The sequence below is a fragment of the Moschus berezovskii genome, chromosome 6 (assembly GCF_049115385.1).
Source record: "Moschus berezovskii isolate FMDL1 chromosome 6, NW_MosBer_1.0, whole genome shotgun sequence".
NCBI lineage: Eukaryota > Metazoa > Chordata > Mammalia > Artiodactyla > Moschidae > Moschus > Moschus berezovskii.
In genome coordinates this window covers 100,472,134-100,486,129 of record NC_142465.1, presented here as the reverse complement: position 1 = coordinate 100,486,129, position 13,996 = coordinate 100,472,134, and the positions used below count along the sequence as shown (strand labels likewise).

The window sequence follows — 13,996 nt, the reverse complement described above, 5'->3', positions numbered from 1 at the left end:
AACCTGTTTTATCATACTTGCCTTATTCTTCTCTTCCTGCTTGCATAGATTCTGAAGGCTAGTCTGAGGTGACAGACAGCTTAGGGTCTTTTCAGGCCACTTGTGAGCTTGCATTCTGTCCTGAACATTCAGATAGTCTTCTCAATTTCCTGAGATGGGTGAGAGCTTTTAAAGCCCCCTTCTGCCATGTGTCTTCTTTCCCAACTTTTTCCATCTCAGGCATTTCTTTTCTTTTGTTAATACTTTTTATTTTATGTTGGAGTATAACTGATTAAGAGTGTTGTGATAGTTTCAGGTGGACAGCAGAGGGACTCAGGTATACATATACATCTATCATTCTCTCCCAAACGCTTCTCCCGTCCAGGCTGTCACATAACACTGAGCAGAGTTCCTTGTGCTATACAGTAGAACCTTGTTGGTTATCCATTTTAAATAATAGCAGTATGTACATGTCTGTCCCAAACTCCCTGACTAAGCCTTTCCCATATCCCTTCCCTCTGGCAATCATAAGTTCATTCTCTAAGTCTGTAAGTCAGTTTCTGTTTTGTAAATGTTGATTTGTATTATTTCTTTTTGGATTCTGCTTGTAAGAGATGTCATACAATATTTCTCCTCCTCTGTCTGACTTTACTTAGTATGAAAATCTCTAGGTCCATCCATGTTGCTTCAAATGGCATTATATCATTCATTTTTTGGCTGAGTAATATACTCTGTTGTATATATGTACCAAATCTTCTTGATCCATTTCTCTATCAGTGGACATTTAGTTTGCTTCCATGTCCTGACTGTTGTAAATAGTGCTGCATTGAACATTGGGGTGAATGTGTCTTTTTGAATTATGGCTTTCTCCAAGTATATGCCCAGTAGTGGGATTGCTGGGTCGTATGGTAGTTCTATTTTTAGTTTTTTTAAGGAACTTCCGTACTGTTCTCCAGGCTTCCCTTGTGGCTCTGCTGGTAAAGAATCTGCCTGCAATTAGGGAGACCTGGGTTCAATCCCTGGATTAGTTTAGAAAGATCCCCTGGAGAAGGGAAAGGCTACACACTCCAGTATTCTGGCCTGGAGAATTCCATGGACTGTATAGTCCATGTGGTCACAAAGAGTTGGACACAACTGAGCGACTTACACGCACATACATACCATTCTCCACAGTGGCTGTATCAATTTACATTCACATGAAGAGTGTAAGGGATTTCCTTTTCTCCACACCTTCTCCAGTGTTTGTTGTCTGTAGATTTTTTTTGATGACCATTCTGAGCAATGTGAGGTGATATCTCATTGTAGTATTGTTTGTATTTCTCTAATAATTGGTGATGTTGAACATCTTTTCATGTTTTTTTTGTCCATCTGTATGTCTTTTTTTGAGAAATGTCTATTTAGGTCTTCTGCCCATTTTTTGATTGGTATTTTTTTTGTTTTGATATTGAGCTGGATAAGCTGTTTTTAGATTTTGGAGATTAATCCTTTCTCAATTGCTTCGTTTGAGAATATTTTTTCCCATTCTGAAGGTTGTCTTTTCATCTTATTTATGGTTTCCTTTGCTATGCAAAATCTTTTAAGTTTTATTAGTCCCATTTGTTTATTTTTCATTACTCTAGGAGATGGGTCAAAAAAGATCTTGCTGCTATTTATCTGCCAATAGGTTAATTTTTGAAAAGAAGTATTTGAGTACTGTAGATGTAGCTTCCCTTGTGGCTCAGCTGGTCAAGAATCCACCTGCAGTGCAGGAGATCTGGGTTTGATTTCTGGGTTGCGAAGATCTGAAGAAGGGGAAGTCTACCCACTGCAGAGTTCTGGCCTAGAGAATTCCAGACTCATATGTACTATTGGTTAGGGATGTTCTGTGATTTATAGATATGTTTACTATTAATATATAATTCTCAGTGAGAAAATTAAGTGTGGTTCCAACTATGTTGAATAATAAGAAATGCAAGCACATATATTCAGAAATATGCTGGTTTGTGAGCAAGGAGGAAAAAAGCTAGTCTTCTAAAACTTAAGAGTGTTTACTTTGGGTTTTGAAATCAAGGATTGTACAACAACTTGTCTTATTTTCTTTGCTGTTGACTGTCTTCTGAGGATCCTATTACCCATAGATTTCTTGTTATGTATGCAAGGTTCCTTTTTAATACTATAATGCCATTTGATTTCTGTCTTGTTTTTGCTTTTTTTAGGCCAAGATAGCCAGGTTAACCAAACGCTTTGGAGCGGCCAAAGAAGATCTTAAGAAAAGACAAGAAGTAAGAATTTCTATTCTTACATAGTTGATATTTAGCTTTAAGTGGTAATCTTAGGAGGCGCTGACCTAGGAGGAAAGAAGTCTGAAATTTTCTTTCATACTGTGTACTTCTTGCATGTTGTTTCTGGAACTTCTGCCCTAGAACTAGTCATTAACCCTTTCTAATCCTCACTGTTTTCATATGAACATCAGTACCTGTAATATGTATATGTAAGGCATTCTTGAAATTGTATTTTCTATCCATCTTTAAAATTAAGCTTTGGGGATTTGCCTTACCATGTTTCTCTCAGTCATACCTTGGAGATACTGCGGGTTCAGTTCCAGACCATTGTAGTAAAGCAATTATTGCGATAAAGCAAGCCACAAATTTGTAAAAAAAAAAAAAATTTCATTAAAGAAAATACATACATAAATGTTGTTAATTCTATAGTCTATTAAGTGAGCAGTGGTTTTATGTCTGAAAAATCATTTAGATATGTTTTAATGTACATACCTTAATTTAAAAATGCAAAACATAGAAAAATTGCAATAACATCAGAGATCCTTGGTCACAGATTGCTATAGACTATAATAGGGTCTCCCTAGTGGCTACATGGTAAAGAAACTACCTACCAATGCAGAAGATGATCCCTGGGTCAAGAAGGAAATGGCAATCCACTGCAGTATTCTTGCCTGGGATATCACATAAACAGAGGAGCCTGGTAGGCTACAGACCACGGAGAGTCAGACACAACTTAGTGACTAAAACAAAAACAAATAGCAGTATAATAGTAATGAAGAAGTTTGAAATATTACAAGAATTACCTAAATGTAACATAAGAGACACGAAGTGAAGAAATGCTATTGGAAAAATAGTACCAAGCTTGACGCATGTTGCTACAAACCTTCAGTTTTTTAAAAATGCAGTATCTGTGAGGTGCAATAAAGCACGGTATGCCTGTACTTGCCAGTGTAGTACTTTAGTCTGTTATGTCCTGCAAAATACTTCAGTATTACACGGCCTCAAGTAGCCCAGTTCTCCTCTTCCTTTCTTTTTCCATGTAGTTTAATCCAGGTGTCGTAGCATAGCACAAACCCTGGTCTGTAATTACGCTTTGCTTTCTGTTGTTTCCTTAGTTATTCTGTAATATGGATTTTTAGTATAACATTGTACATTGCAGTATTTAGTTGAATTTCTTTTCCTTTTTTTCATTTGAGCAAGTTATATTTCTTTGTGTCTTGATAACTTTATTGCCTGGTACACAGTAATTTCCAATAGTAGTTTTTTTCAGTAGTAGTCATTATTCCTATAGATATTTCTGTCTTAAATCATTTTCATGTCTTCTTTACTTGACTTTTTAAAACAACTTATTTTGAAATGATAGATACACAAGAAATTACAATAATACACACAGACTCCTATGAACCCTTCACTTAGCCTCACTCATTGGTGAAATCTGTACCCATAGTACATTATCAAAACCAATAAATTAGTACAGTTCTGTCAGATAGTTTTGTAGACTTTATCAGTTTCCTTCAGTTTTTACATAAATTGATTCTGTATATCTGTGTGTTTCTCTGCAATTTGATCTCATGTATAGATTTATGTAACCTGCCACCACAGTTCTAGATACAGTCCCTTACCACACAGGGACACCCTTCTGCTTCTCTTTTACAGTTTCAACCTTGCTTTTACCCTACCCTTACCTCCTGTATTCTGGTAGCTACAAATCTGTTCTGCATCTTTATATTCTTTGAACTTAAATTTTTAATCTCTGATTTATCTTTTCTTGAGCAACTGACAGTTTGTTTGCACAGGCTAATCATCAAATCCTCATTTGGCCACACCCAAAGATTTTTTTATTATGGTCTTCTTCACTGATGTAATTACTTTTCTGATTTTAAACTCTAGTTTCTCAGCTTTAAAAATAGGTGGTTTTTTTTGGTCACACTATAAAAACTATTTCTTCTATTAGAAAATTGGTATAAACCTTTATTTACTATGCCTGAACCAAACATATGGGTTTGAAATTTTTCCATTGTTTTTTACAATATGATTTTCCATTTTTTTCTTTTCAACCTGTGTCTGAACTAAGTATTGCTGCCCACCTTGTACTTTTCCCGTGTTTGTGCATATCACATTTGTTATCAGAACTGTTTTCCAGGTCTTACTTGTTTAGTTAAAGGAGATAGGCAGAGACCTTAAGATATATAGATGAAAATATTACAATCCCTGAAAAGTTTGTCTTGAAGAGCTACAATAAGTATGGAAAGAAGGACAAATACTGTGTAATTCCTAAAGATCGGAAAAGATTAATTTGAACAATTAGTGTGTTTGGCACTTGAAGAAAATGTTAAAGTAGTGTTCAGTCTTTCAAATTGTGTTACTTCTTTTAGTTTGTGAGACCAGTTTTAAATTTCAAAACTTAGACATCTTTTTAACTCATTCTTGTTATTGTTTTCTTCTTGTGAGAGATATTTCTAGAGAAATGTCAAAAGATTTTGTTCTTCCATGTTTTAATTTCCTTTAATTATGGTTTCCACTATAATTTTACATCTGTCTTTCTAGGCTTTATAAACAAGACACATAAAAGAATATTGAGAACTTTTTCCCCCTTACCAAAATAACTAAACGAGCAATACCACTTCAGATTCTTTTCTTCTGTTTAGATTTGCTCCTTGGTCCTCTGATATTAATCAGTTAATAACAAACCCGACTATTCAGATTTGTCTTAAAACATTTTCTGTTAATTTCTGAAAGAAAAGAAAATCCTCATAAGCAGTTTGCTATTAAGACCATATTCATATTTAATCTATTTTAGGGCTTTATGACTGATATCTTTAACTTTCATCCTATCTTTTTTTTACTATAAAAGAAATATCAAGATGTTTCTCTCATTTATGGAAATCAGTGACTTATAATTGATACTCAAATTTTAGATTTAATCTAAATCCTGCATTTCAGTTTTTTATTAAAAATAATTCTTTTTATTTTAATTGTGATAAAAACTTAACATAAAATTTACCATTTGAAATGCTACAATTTAGTAGTGTTAACTGTATTCACATTGTTGTGTAACATATCTCTAGGAATTTTTCATCTTGCAAAACTAAGAGCTCCATAGAACAATTACCATTTCCCCTCCCCTTTAACCCTTGGAAATGGTCATTCTACTTTGTTTCCATGGTTTTAACTTCTCTAGATATCTCATAAGTGCAGTCATACAGTATTTGTTTTATCTTATTTCACAAGCATTATGTTCTCAAGGTTCATCTGGATTGTTGAATATGACAGGATTTCCTTTTTTAAAGCTAATACTCCATTGTATGTATATACCACATTTTCTTTATCCATTTATTTATTGATGGATATTTGGGCTGGTTTCAACTTCTGGCTCTTATGAATAATGCTGCAATGACATTGGTGTGCAGATACTTCTTTGAGGTCAAAGTTTTGGATATTTCTACCCAGAAGTGAAATTGCTGGGTCATTTGGTAATTCTGTTATTTTTTGAGGAGCCTCCATATAGTTTTCTTTTGCAGTCACATCACTGCTAAAGTCGCATTTAGCTTCCCATCTAGCTCAGTAGGTAAAGAATCTGCCTTCAGTGCTGGAGACCCCAGTTCGATCCCTGGGTCTGGAAGATCCCCTGGAGAAGGAAATGGCAAATCACTCCAGTATTCTTGCCAGAAAATCCTGTGGACAGAGGAGCCTGGTGGCCTGCAGTCCATGACTTGCAAAGAGTTGGGCACGACTGAACAAGTAACACTGAGGAACTGAGCAATCACATCATTTCCATTCCCATCAGGATGACACAAGGGTTCCAATTTCTGTATATTTTTGGCAGCACTTATTTTTTTCCTCTTTTGTAATAGTGTCCACCCTAATGGATGTGAGACCTTATCTCATTGTGGTTTTGATTTGCATTTCTCTGCTCAGTGATGTTGAGCATCTTTTCACACGCTTATTGATCATTTTGCATATTTTCTTTGGAGAAATGTTTATTCAGGTCCTTTGGCCATTCGTAATCTGGTTACTTATCTTTTAGTTGTTAAGATATAGGAGTTCTTTTTATGTTCTGGATATTAACACCTTACCAGTTACATGATTTGTAGTTTTCTCTGCCATTAAGTAGGTGTCCTTTTCACTCTGTTGATTGCTTTCTTTCATGTGAAGAAGATTTTAAGTTTGATGTAATCTTCTTTGTCTTGTTAATGCTTTTGTTACCTTTGCTTTGATCCAAGAAATCATTGCCAAATCCCCTATCATGAAGCTTTCCTTTGTGTTTTCTCTTAAGAATTTCATAGTTTTAGGTTTTACGTTTTAGATCTTTAATCCATTTGGATTAAATCTTATATATGATTAAATGGTCTGACTTCATTTTTTTGCAGTAGGATATCCAATTTTCACACAGTTTGTCAAAAGACTGTTCTTTCCCCATTTTGTGTAGCCTTTACACCCTTGTAGAAGAACATCATTTGAGTGTATACGTTAAGAGTTTATTTCTGGGGTCAGTATTCTGTTTCACGTTTCTATATGTCTGTCTGTATTCCAGCACCATACTGTTTGGATTACTTTAGCTTTGTAGCATGTTTTAAAATTAGGACGTATAAACTTTCAACTTTGTTCTTTTCTAAGATTGTTTTGGTAGTTCAGAGTTTCTTGAGATTTCATTGGAATTTTAGGATGCCTTTTCCTATTTCTGCAAAAAAAATGGCAGGAATTTTGATTGAGATTGCATTGAAATTGTTGACCACTTTGGGTAGAATGGACATTTTAATAATACTATAGATTTTTTAATGATGGCCATTCTGACTGGTGTGAGATGATTTCTCATTGTAGTTTTGATTTGCACGTCTCTAAGTTTACAACTATTTTAAACTGGAAATAAATTCAGGTCACTTTTTCCCTCCCACCACTTTGATGATATCATACATTATATCTTTTTGTACTGTGTGTACATTAACATAGATTTACAGTTATATTTTATACTTAAATTCTGTACTAGAATTAAGTATGATTTCTGTTCCCACTTTATAGTAATGCAGTATTCTGTATTTATTTTTGTATTTACTTTACCAGAGGGTTTTATAGTTTCCTTTGCTTTCAGGTTGCAGTCTAGTGTCATTTCATTTCTACTTGAAGGACTCCATGTAACATTTCTTGTATGGTGGATTTAGTGGTGCGAAATGCACTCAGCTTTGTATTTACTGTGAAATCTTAATTTTGCCTTCATTTTTGCAGTGATAGTGTTGTTGGTTATGATATTCTTGCTTGGCAGTATTTTTCTTTTAGCACTTGAATGTATCATTCCACTCCCTTGTGGCCTGCTAGGTTTCTTCTGAAAAAAAAGCACTGATAATCTTAAGGGAGCAGCCTTAAATGTGATGGGTCCCTTTTCTCCTGCTACTTTTACAGTCTTTGTGACTTTTCACAGTTAACTATAATGTTTCTTAGTGTAGGTCTCTTTGAGTTGGAAGTCTTTCACCTTGAATTTGTCAGTTTTCTTTCTTAATTTTGGGAAGGTTTTGGCCTTTACTTAAGTAGGCTTTCTGCCTATTTTCTTTCTTTCCATTCTTGTTCTCCCATATTTGTATATTGGCCAACTTGATGGTGTCTAATAAATCTCTTAGTCTGTCTTTACCTTTTTTCCATTCACTTTTTCTGTTTGATTCTCTTAACTCAGTAATTTCAAATGATTTATCTTCAGGTTTGCTGATTCTCTTTTCTTTGTTTTTATCCCTTCTAGTAAATGTTTCAATTCAGTTGTTGTAGTCTTCAGCTCCAGAATTTCTGTTGGTTCTATTCTGAAGTTTAATTTTCTTCTTGCTTTGTTTTCCTAATTTCATTTAGTTTTCTGTGTTCTTTTCTGTCTCATTGAGCATCTTAATGATAGTTATTTTGAATTCTTTGTTGGGTAGTTCCTAGATATGTTTATTTAAGGTTAGTTTCTGGAGATTAATTTCATAGATTGATCTATATTTCTCTCTTTTTTTTTTTGTATGTTTCTCTTTTGTTGAAATTAGGCATATGAAAAAGTACACTTCCCATCTTTTTGGAATATCTTTGTACAGATAAAGACCTTTACTAGTTGGCCCAGTTAGATAACTGATCTCCTTTCAAACCTTTTTTCAGAGATGGCATTTTCTTGGAGTTTGTGTGTGTATTTCCAATCTGCAGAGTTTTGTCTGGTTCTATTTGGGAACTTCCTTGGTATCTGCCTTTCAAATTGCTGCTGCTTTAGCAAACCATTATATTGGAGTTACCCCTGTTGTCTCTCTCTGTTACTGCCAGTTTTCTGGTTTAGTACCAAGCCAAGAGGTTTGCCTTTCTTCTTATCTACCCCTCAAGACACCCAGTGTGTGCTGCTTCTTCCAAATTGGGTGAAACTGAAGCCAGTACCTTGATCGGTGTCCCCCGAAAGTCAGAGTGTTGAATGCAAATTCCACTGTTTCTTTCCTGAAGGAGAGCACACTTGTTGGGATTTTTTTTCCTTTTTCTATTTTTACCACACAGTGTAAGGAAGGAGGTGGGATGTGGTGGTTAAGTGCAACAGACTTTCCTACCTTCTACTATTTATCTCTTTGGGGCTTACTCTCATTTAGGGGGCTGTAATCTCTCAACTGAACTGAACTGAATCTCTCAACAGGTTTCTTGACTTCTTACAAGTGAAATTTGATCACGTTGTTAAGTCATTGTTTTCATAAGGGAAGGAATCTATAGGATTTTCAGTTCTGCCATCTTGCTGATGTTGCCACACTGTAGTGTTTAAGGTCCGCCATCCAGTGACACTAAACAATACTTTACTTATTTATACTTATTTATTATGCTTATACTCCTTTTATATTTTTTCCCTCTGAAATGTTTACCTTCATTTTAAGTGTTTTGAGTGTTCAGTTCAGTTCAGTTCAGTCGCTCAGTCGTGTCCGACTCTCCGCGACCCCATGAATCACAGCACGCCAGGCCTCCCTGTCCATCACCAACTCCCGAAGTATACTCAAACTCATGTCCACAGAGTCGGTGATGCCATCCAGCCATCTCATTCTCCGTCGTCCCCTTCTCCTCCCGCCCCCAACCTTTCCCAGCATCAGAGTCTTTTCCAGTGAGTCAACTCGTCGCATGAGGTGGCCAAAGTATTGCAGTTTCAGCTTTAGCATCAGTCCCTCCAATGAACACCCAGGATTGATCTCCTTTAGAATGGACTGGTTGGATCTCCTTGCAGTATAAGGGACTCTCAAGAGTCTTCTCCAACACCACAGTTCAAAAGCATCGATTCTTCACTGATTACTTAAAGACTTATTAGAAGATGCACTTCTTTCCCCTAAGATTTTTTTAAAACTTTTCCCAATGATGCTACAATGTTACTTTCATTTGCTTTTCTAGATATTTCAATTGTTTCTGTGTCAGAGCAGTTTATCTTAATTCTTTATCTTTTTTTCCTCCTCTACACAGATAAAATTGTTCTTTTATGCTATAAAAAGTAGCAAAATATATTTGTTGTTGAGAAGAGGGATTAGTGGCACCTGCTTGGTATGATTCTGTTTATCACCTTTTGTTTAATATGTATTACTTATTATATTTAATTAAGACTTGAGTGGACTTATTCTTCTCAATTTAAGAAATAGATGATGATAGTGGCATTATAACAGAGGGCCAAATAAATGGTAAATGTAACATATATATGTTACAACTCTATTTCTATAGTCCCTGTTTTGGAGGATGGAAAAAGGCTTAGTTTGTACTGAAGTTTAGAATTAGGGCATCTTTTTATGAAATTATAAGTCACATAGTGACAAGTAGTTTTTTTTTAAAACAAAAATTATAAACATAATTTTGATATGTGACCTAGGGTACCACTTAATTGGTAATCAATTACTTCTGAGGATAAACAAATATTTTCCTTGTTTCTTGAGTTTCTGCTTGTAAGCTGGTGCTTCATCTGCCAGGTATTTAGTAGGCGTTTACTAGATGTTTATTGAATGAGTATCTAGTTATTCTTTAGATTCATATTGTTAATGCTTACTGAACACTTTTAGCATTTAAACTACTTTTACATTCTTTATTTACTCATAAAAAACTGAGGTCTAGGAATTATTCACTTTTCATATGATAAGTAGTTGTGACACTAGACTAATTTGTATAAGCACTTTAATATGTGCCAATGCCACAGTTTAATTTTTTTTTCTTAGTAAGATTTTCTCCTGTACTATAGAAATAACTTGAAATTCATATTTCAGTGTCCATACATAAAATTTTATTGAAACACAACCATGCTTATTCACGTACATATCATCTATGGCTAATTTTTGTGCTACAGTGGCAGAGCTGAGTAGCTGCAAAGCCTAAAATATTTACTATCTGGCCCTTTATAAAGTTCACAGACTCCTAATCTAATACCATTAATTCCCTAATCCTTTTATTTTACACCTACAAAAAGACTTAAATTTTGCAACAGATTTGTAGTAAGTGGCAAGAAACATAGGTTCCTAAGTCTTGTTTCATAGAATAGTGATGATTAATTTACACGTTTTGGTCATCAAATGCCCTATTTCCACAGTAAAGCAGTCAATTCTGCCATTTCTAAAGGGGTCTTATGAGGTAACAGTATTTATACTTAAATATAGTATGATTCTTAGATAATAAGCTGGGAGAAGGCACTGACTACCCACTCCAGTACTCTTGCCTGGAAAATCCCATGGTTGGAGGGGCCTGGTAGGCTACAGTCTATGGGGTCACAAAGAGTCAGACATGACTGAGCGACTTCACTTTCCCTTTTCACTTTCATGCGTTGGAGAAGGAAATGGCAACCTACTCTAGGGTTCTTGCCTAGAGAATCTCAGGGACTGGGGAGCCTGGTGGGCTGCCATCTCTGGGGTTGCACAGAGTCAGACATGACTGAAGTGACTTAGCAGCAGCATAGAAATAACAGATAACATATTAACAAAGATTCCTTGTGAATTGGGCTTTATTTTACGTTGGTATTTTTCTCCCCAGAACCCACCAAACCCACCTGTATCACCAGGAAAGTCTGTAGTTGATGTCATCAGCAATAACAGTGTGCCCTACAGGTGAGAATTGTGAACAGGCTGTTTATCAAGTTTTTCATTAAGAGAACAAGATTCTGATTTTCTTTATTGTGCAGAAAGATTTTAGAATGTGATACTATGTATTTTGTAGAGATAAGTGTTTGGTATACTGAATTAAGTATGTTTGCTTCTTTTTACTTTGCTGTAATTGTTCTCCTATGGATACTGGTTTTGCTAGTTTTTTATAAGGCTTTCTTTTGTCATTGTAGATTTCTTTAACCACTTGTGCTAAATAGTATAAAAACTAATGTGTGCAGATATTCGGACCCATATTTGGTTTTCAGGTTAAAGTATTGAGGACATGGAATATAAAAGGGAGACTCTTCCCTAATGCCCTATACCCCAGCATTCCAGTGTTTTCATACCAGCTTTGCTTCACTGCATTCACTCCCAGTTTAGTGCTTTAAATTAATATCCAAGTCTAGCTACCCTTTCTTCCTATGGGCCACTGCTTTCTCTATGCATAAGTAAATATCCCCTAGAATGGCATGTCCAGTGACCATTTGTGTGTATATGTTTCATAGAAATACAAACACGGTGAGACAGATGTTGGAGTCCAAAAGAAATACAAGTGAGAGTGCACCGCCATCTTTTCAAACCCCTATGAATACAGGTAATATTCTTAACATAGAAATACATTTTGTTAGGAATTTAAGGCTTTTGTTCTCTTTTCTTACACACTTTTGAGCTTGAAATGGACTAAGAAACTGAACACAGTTATGTAAAATTGAGTACTAAGAGCAAAATTTTGTTTAAAAAGTAGAATCACAGATGTGCATAAAAATACAGAAATTCAGATTTCTGCTGTAGTGATTCTCAAACTTTTGGGTGTTGACATCCCTGTATAATCTTAAAAATTATTAAGAATCTATAGAGTTTTGTTTATGTGGTATATTAATTGATACTTATTATGATAGAAATTAAAACATACAATTTTTAAATGTTTATTAATTCACTTAAAAATAATTGCAAACCTATATTTTGTACCATTATACAGTCCAGTATTCTTGCCTGGGAAATCCCATGGATAGAGGAGCCTGGTGGGCTACAGTCCTTTTGATCACAGAAGAGTTGAGCATGATTTAGCAAATTAAACAACAGAATTACATACCATGAGTAGCAAGTTTTGGTGAAAAGTAACTCTTTTCCAAAATTAAAAAAATTAGCAAAAAGAGTATTATTATATTAAATTTTTATGTCTCTTTTATACTTCACTTAAAACATTAAGATAGCCAAACACACCTGGATTCTCATATCTGTGTCTGCGCTCAGTCTGTTGCAGTTTGTTGTTTTAGTTGAACTATGTGAGAAAATTCAGCCTCATACAAATATGTAGTTGGAAAAGGCCTAGAGAGAATCTGGGTATTATTCTTTGACACAGCAAGTAGTGGTTTCTTAAAGGTTAGTTGCAAAGTGAAATCAGAAATCACACCAATAAACATTTGTAAATTTTTCACTAAATTTTTTTATCTGTCTTGTACTTGGATGGGTCTTTTACTAATATCATTCATTGATCACTTGGAAAATATTCACCAAGTTTTCTAAGTATTCCAAACATGGGTACATTTCATTAATAATTTTTTAAAAATTGTATTTATTTACTTTGTTATCAGTTATTCTCAGAAGAGCCTTTAAAGATTTGGGAAGCTAACCATGCTCTCAGGGTGGCAGGTAGATGTATTTTCCCAAGGTCCAAGTTGTTTTTGTTTTTTTTAAACTCAGATTTTATTGTTGCCAATCTATACTGTTGGTTGTTTTCTTTGAAGTCTCTGCCTTATTTGGTTTATTTTCAAGAAAAAATTTGCCAGATACCCAAGTGTGAATAACCATAGTATGTTTATAAGCCAGTCTTTCAAGTAAAAGGGGTGTTCCATCAAATAGGCTGTGAGCTCAGCTTACAGGTCAGCCAGTCGTCCGAGCACTTTTCCTTGAGCCAGCCAGCCTTATTTGGTATGCTGCAGTAATGCTTTATGTGTGCCTGTGATTTTGGAAAGACTTTACAAATCAGTGAGGAGACTTGGTCATTGATTTTTATTAAACCTGCTCAAATGAGAAGAAACACAAATGGCTAAAATAAAAAGACTATAACTCCAGTACCAACATTTTGATTTACTCTGTTCTTTGTTGTCAGCTACTTAATTCTTCTCCCATCTTCCCTATGTTATTTTCCATATCACATAATGTCAATAGAACGTTAATAGAGGTAGTAGCCTCTCCTCACTAGTTCCTCTCCCAGGGATTTCAGTAAAATTGGATCTACAGGTACAGGTTTCACTTTATCCATATGGCAAAATACCATCACTAAGTTTACCTATTATGAATTTATGATACTCTTTCTAGATAATCTATTTGAGTTTATATATTGCCAGTGTTCTAAGGCATTTTTAATGTACTTTCAAAATTGTCTTTACAATTTTGCCTCATCTTCACTGTTTTTTAGTTGTATTTCCAGCTAGTTACTCTGAAGTAAGTATGCTAATTTTTGGAGACTCTTGATACAGAGATAGCAGTCCTCTATCTTAATAAACATGTGCTATTTTCATAATGTACCACATGTAGATGCAGAAATGATTCTGCAAATAATCTAAGATTCAAGGATTTAAATCAAAGTAAAAGATATGAGAGAATACTGTATATATTGCAGTACATCAAATTTGTATTATATTATTTTAGCTGATACATACAGCTATT

At 34.7% G+C, this 13,996-nt stretch overlaps 1 protein-coding gene across 5 annotated transcripts in view; it reads left to right on the top strand.

Annotated features, from left to right (window-relative positions):
- Positions 1 to 13,996, top strand: part of ATF7IP (activating transcription factor 7 interacting protein) — a 121,502-nt gene that overhangs the window by 74,753 nt on the left and 32,753 nt on the right. For all 5 annotated transcript variants that reach the window (XM_055394164.2, XM_055394162.2, XM_055394161.2 and 2 more), the window contains exons 6-8: positions 2,175 to 2,240; positions 11,214 to 11,287; positions 11,830 to 11,918. In XM_055394164.2, the coding sequence (XP_055250139.2) occupies positions 2,175 to 2,240; positions 11,214 to 11,287; positions 11,830 to 11,918 (229 nt within the window). The remainder of the gene's footprint in view (positions 1 to 2,174; positions 2,241 to 11,213; positions 11,288 to 11,829; positions 11,919 to 13,996) is intronic.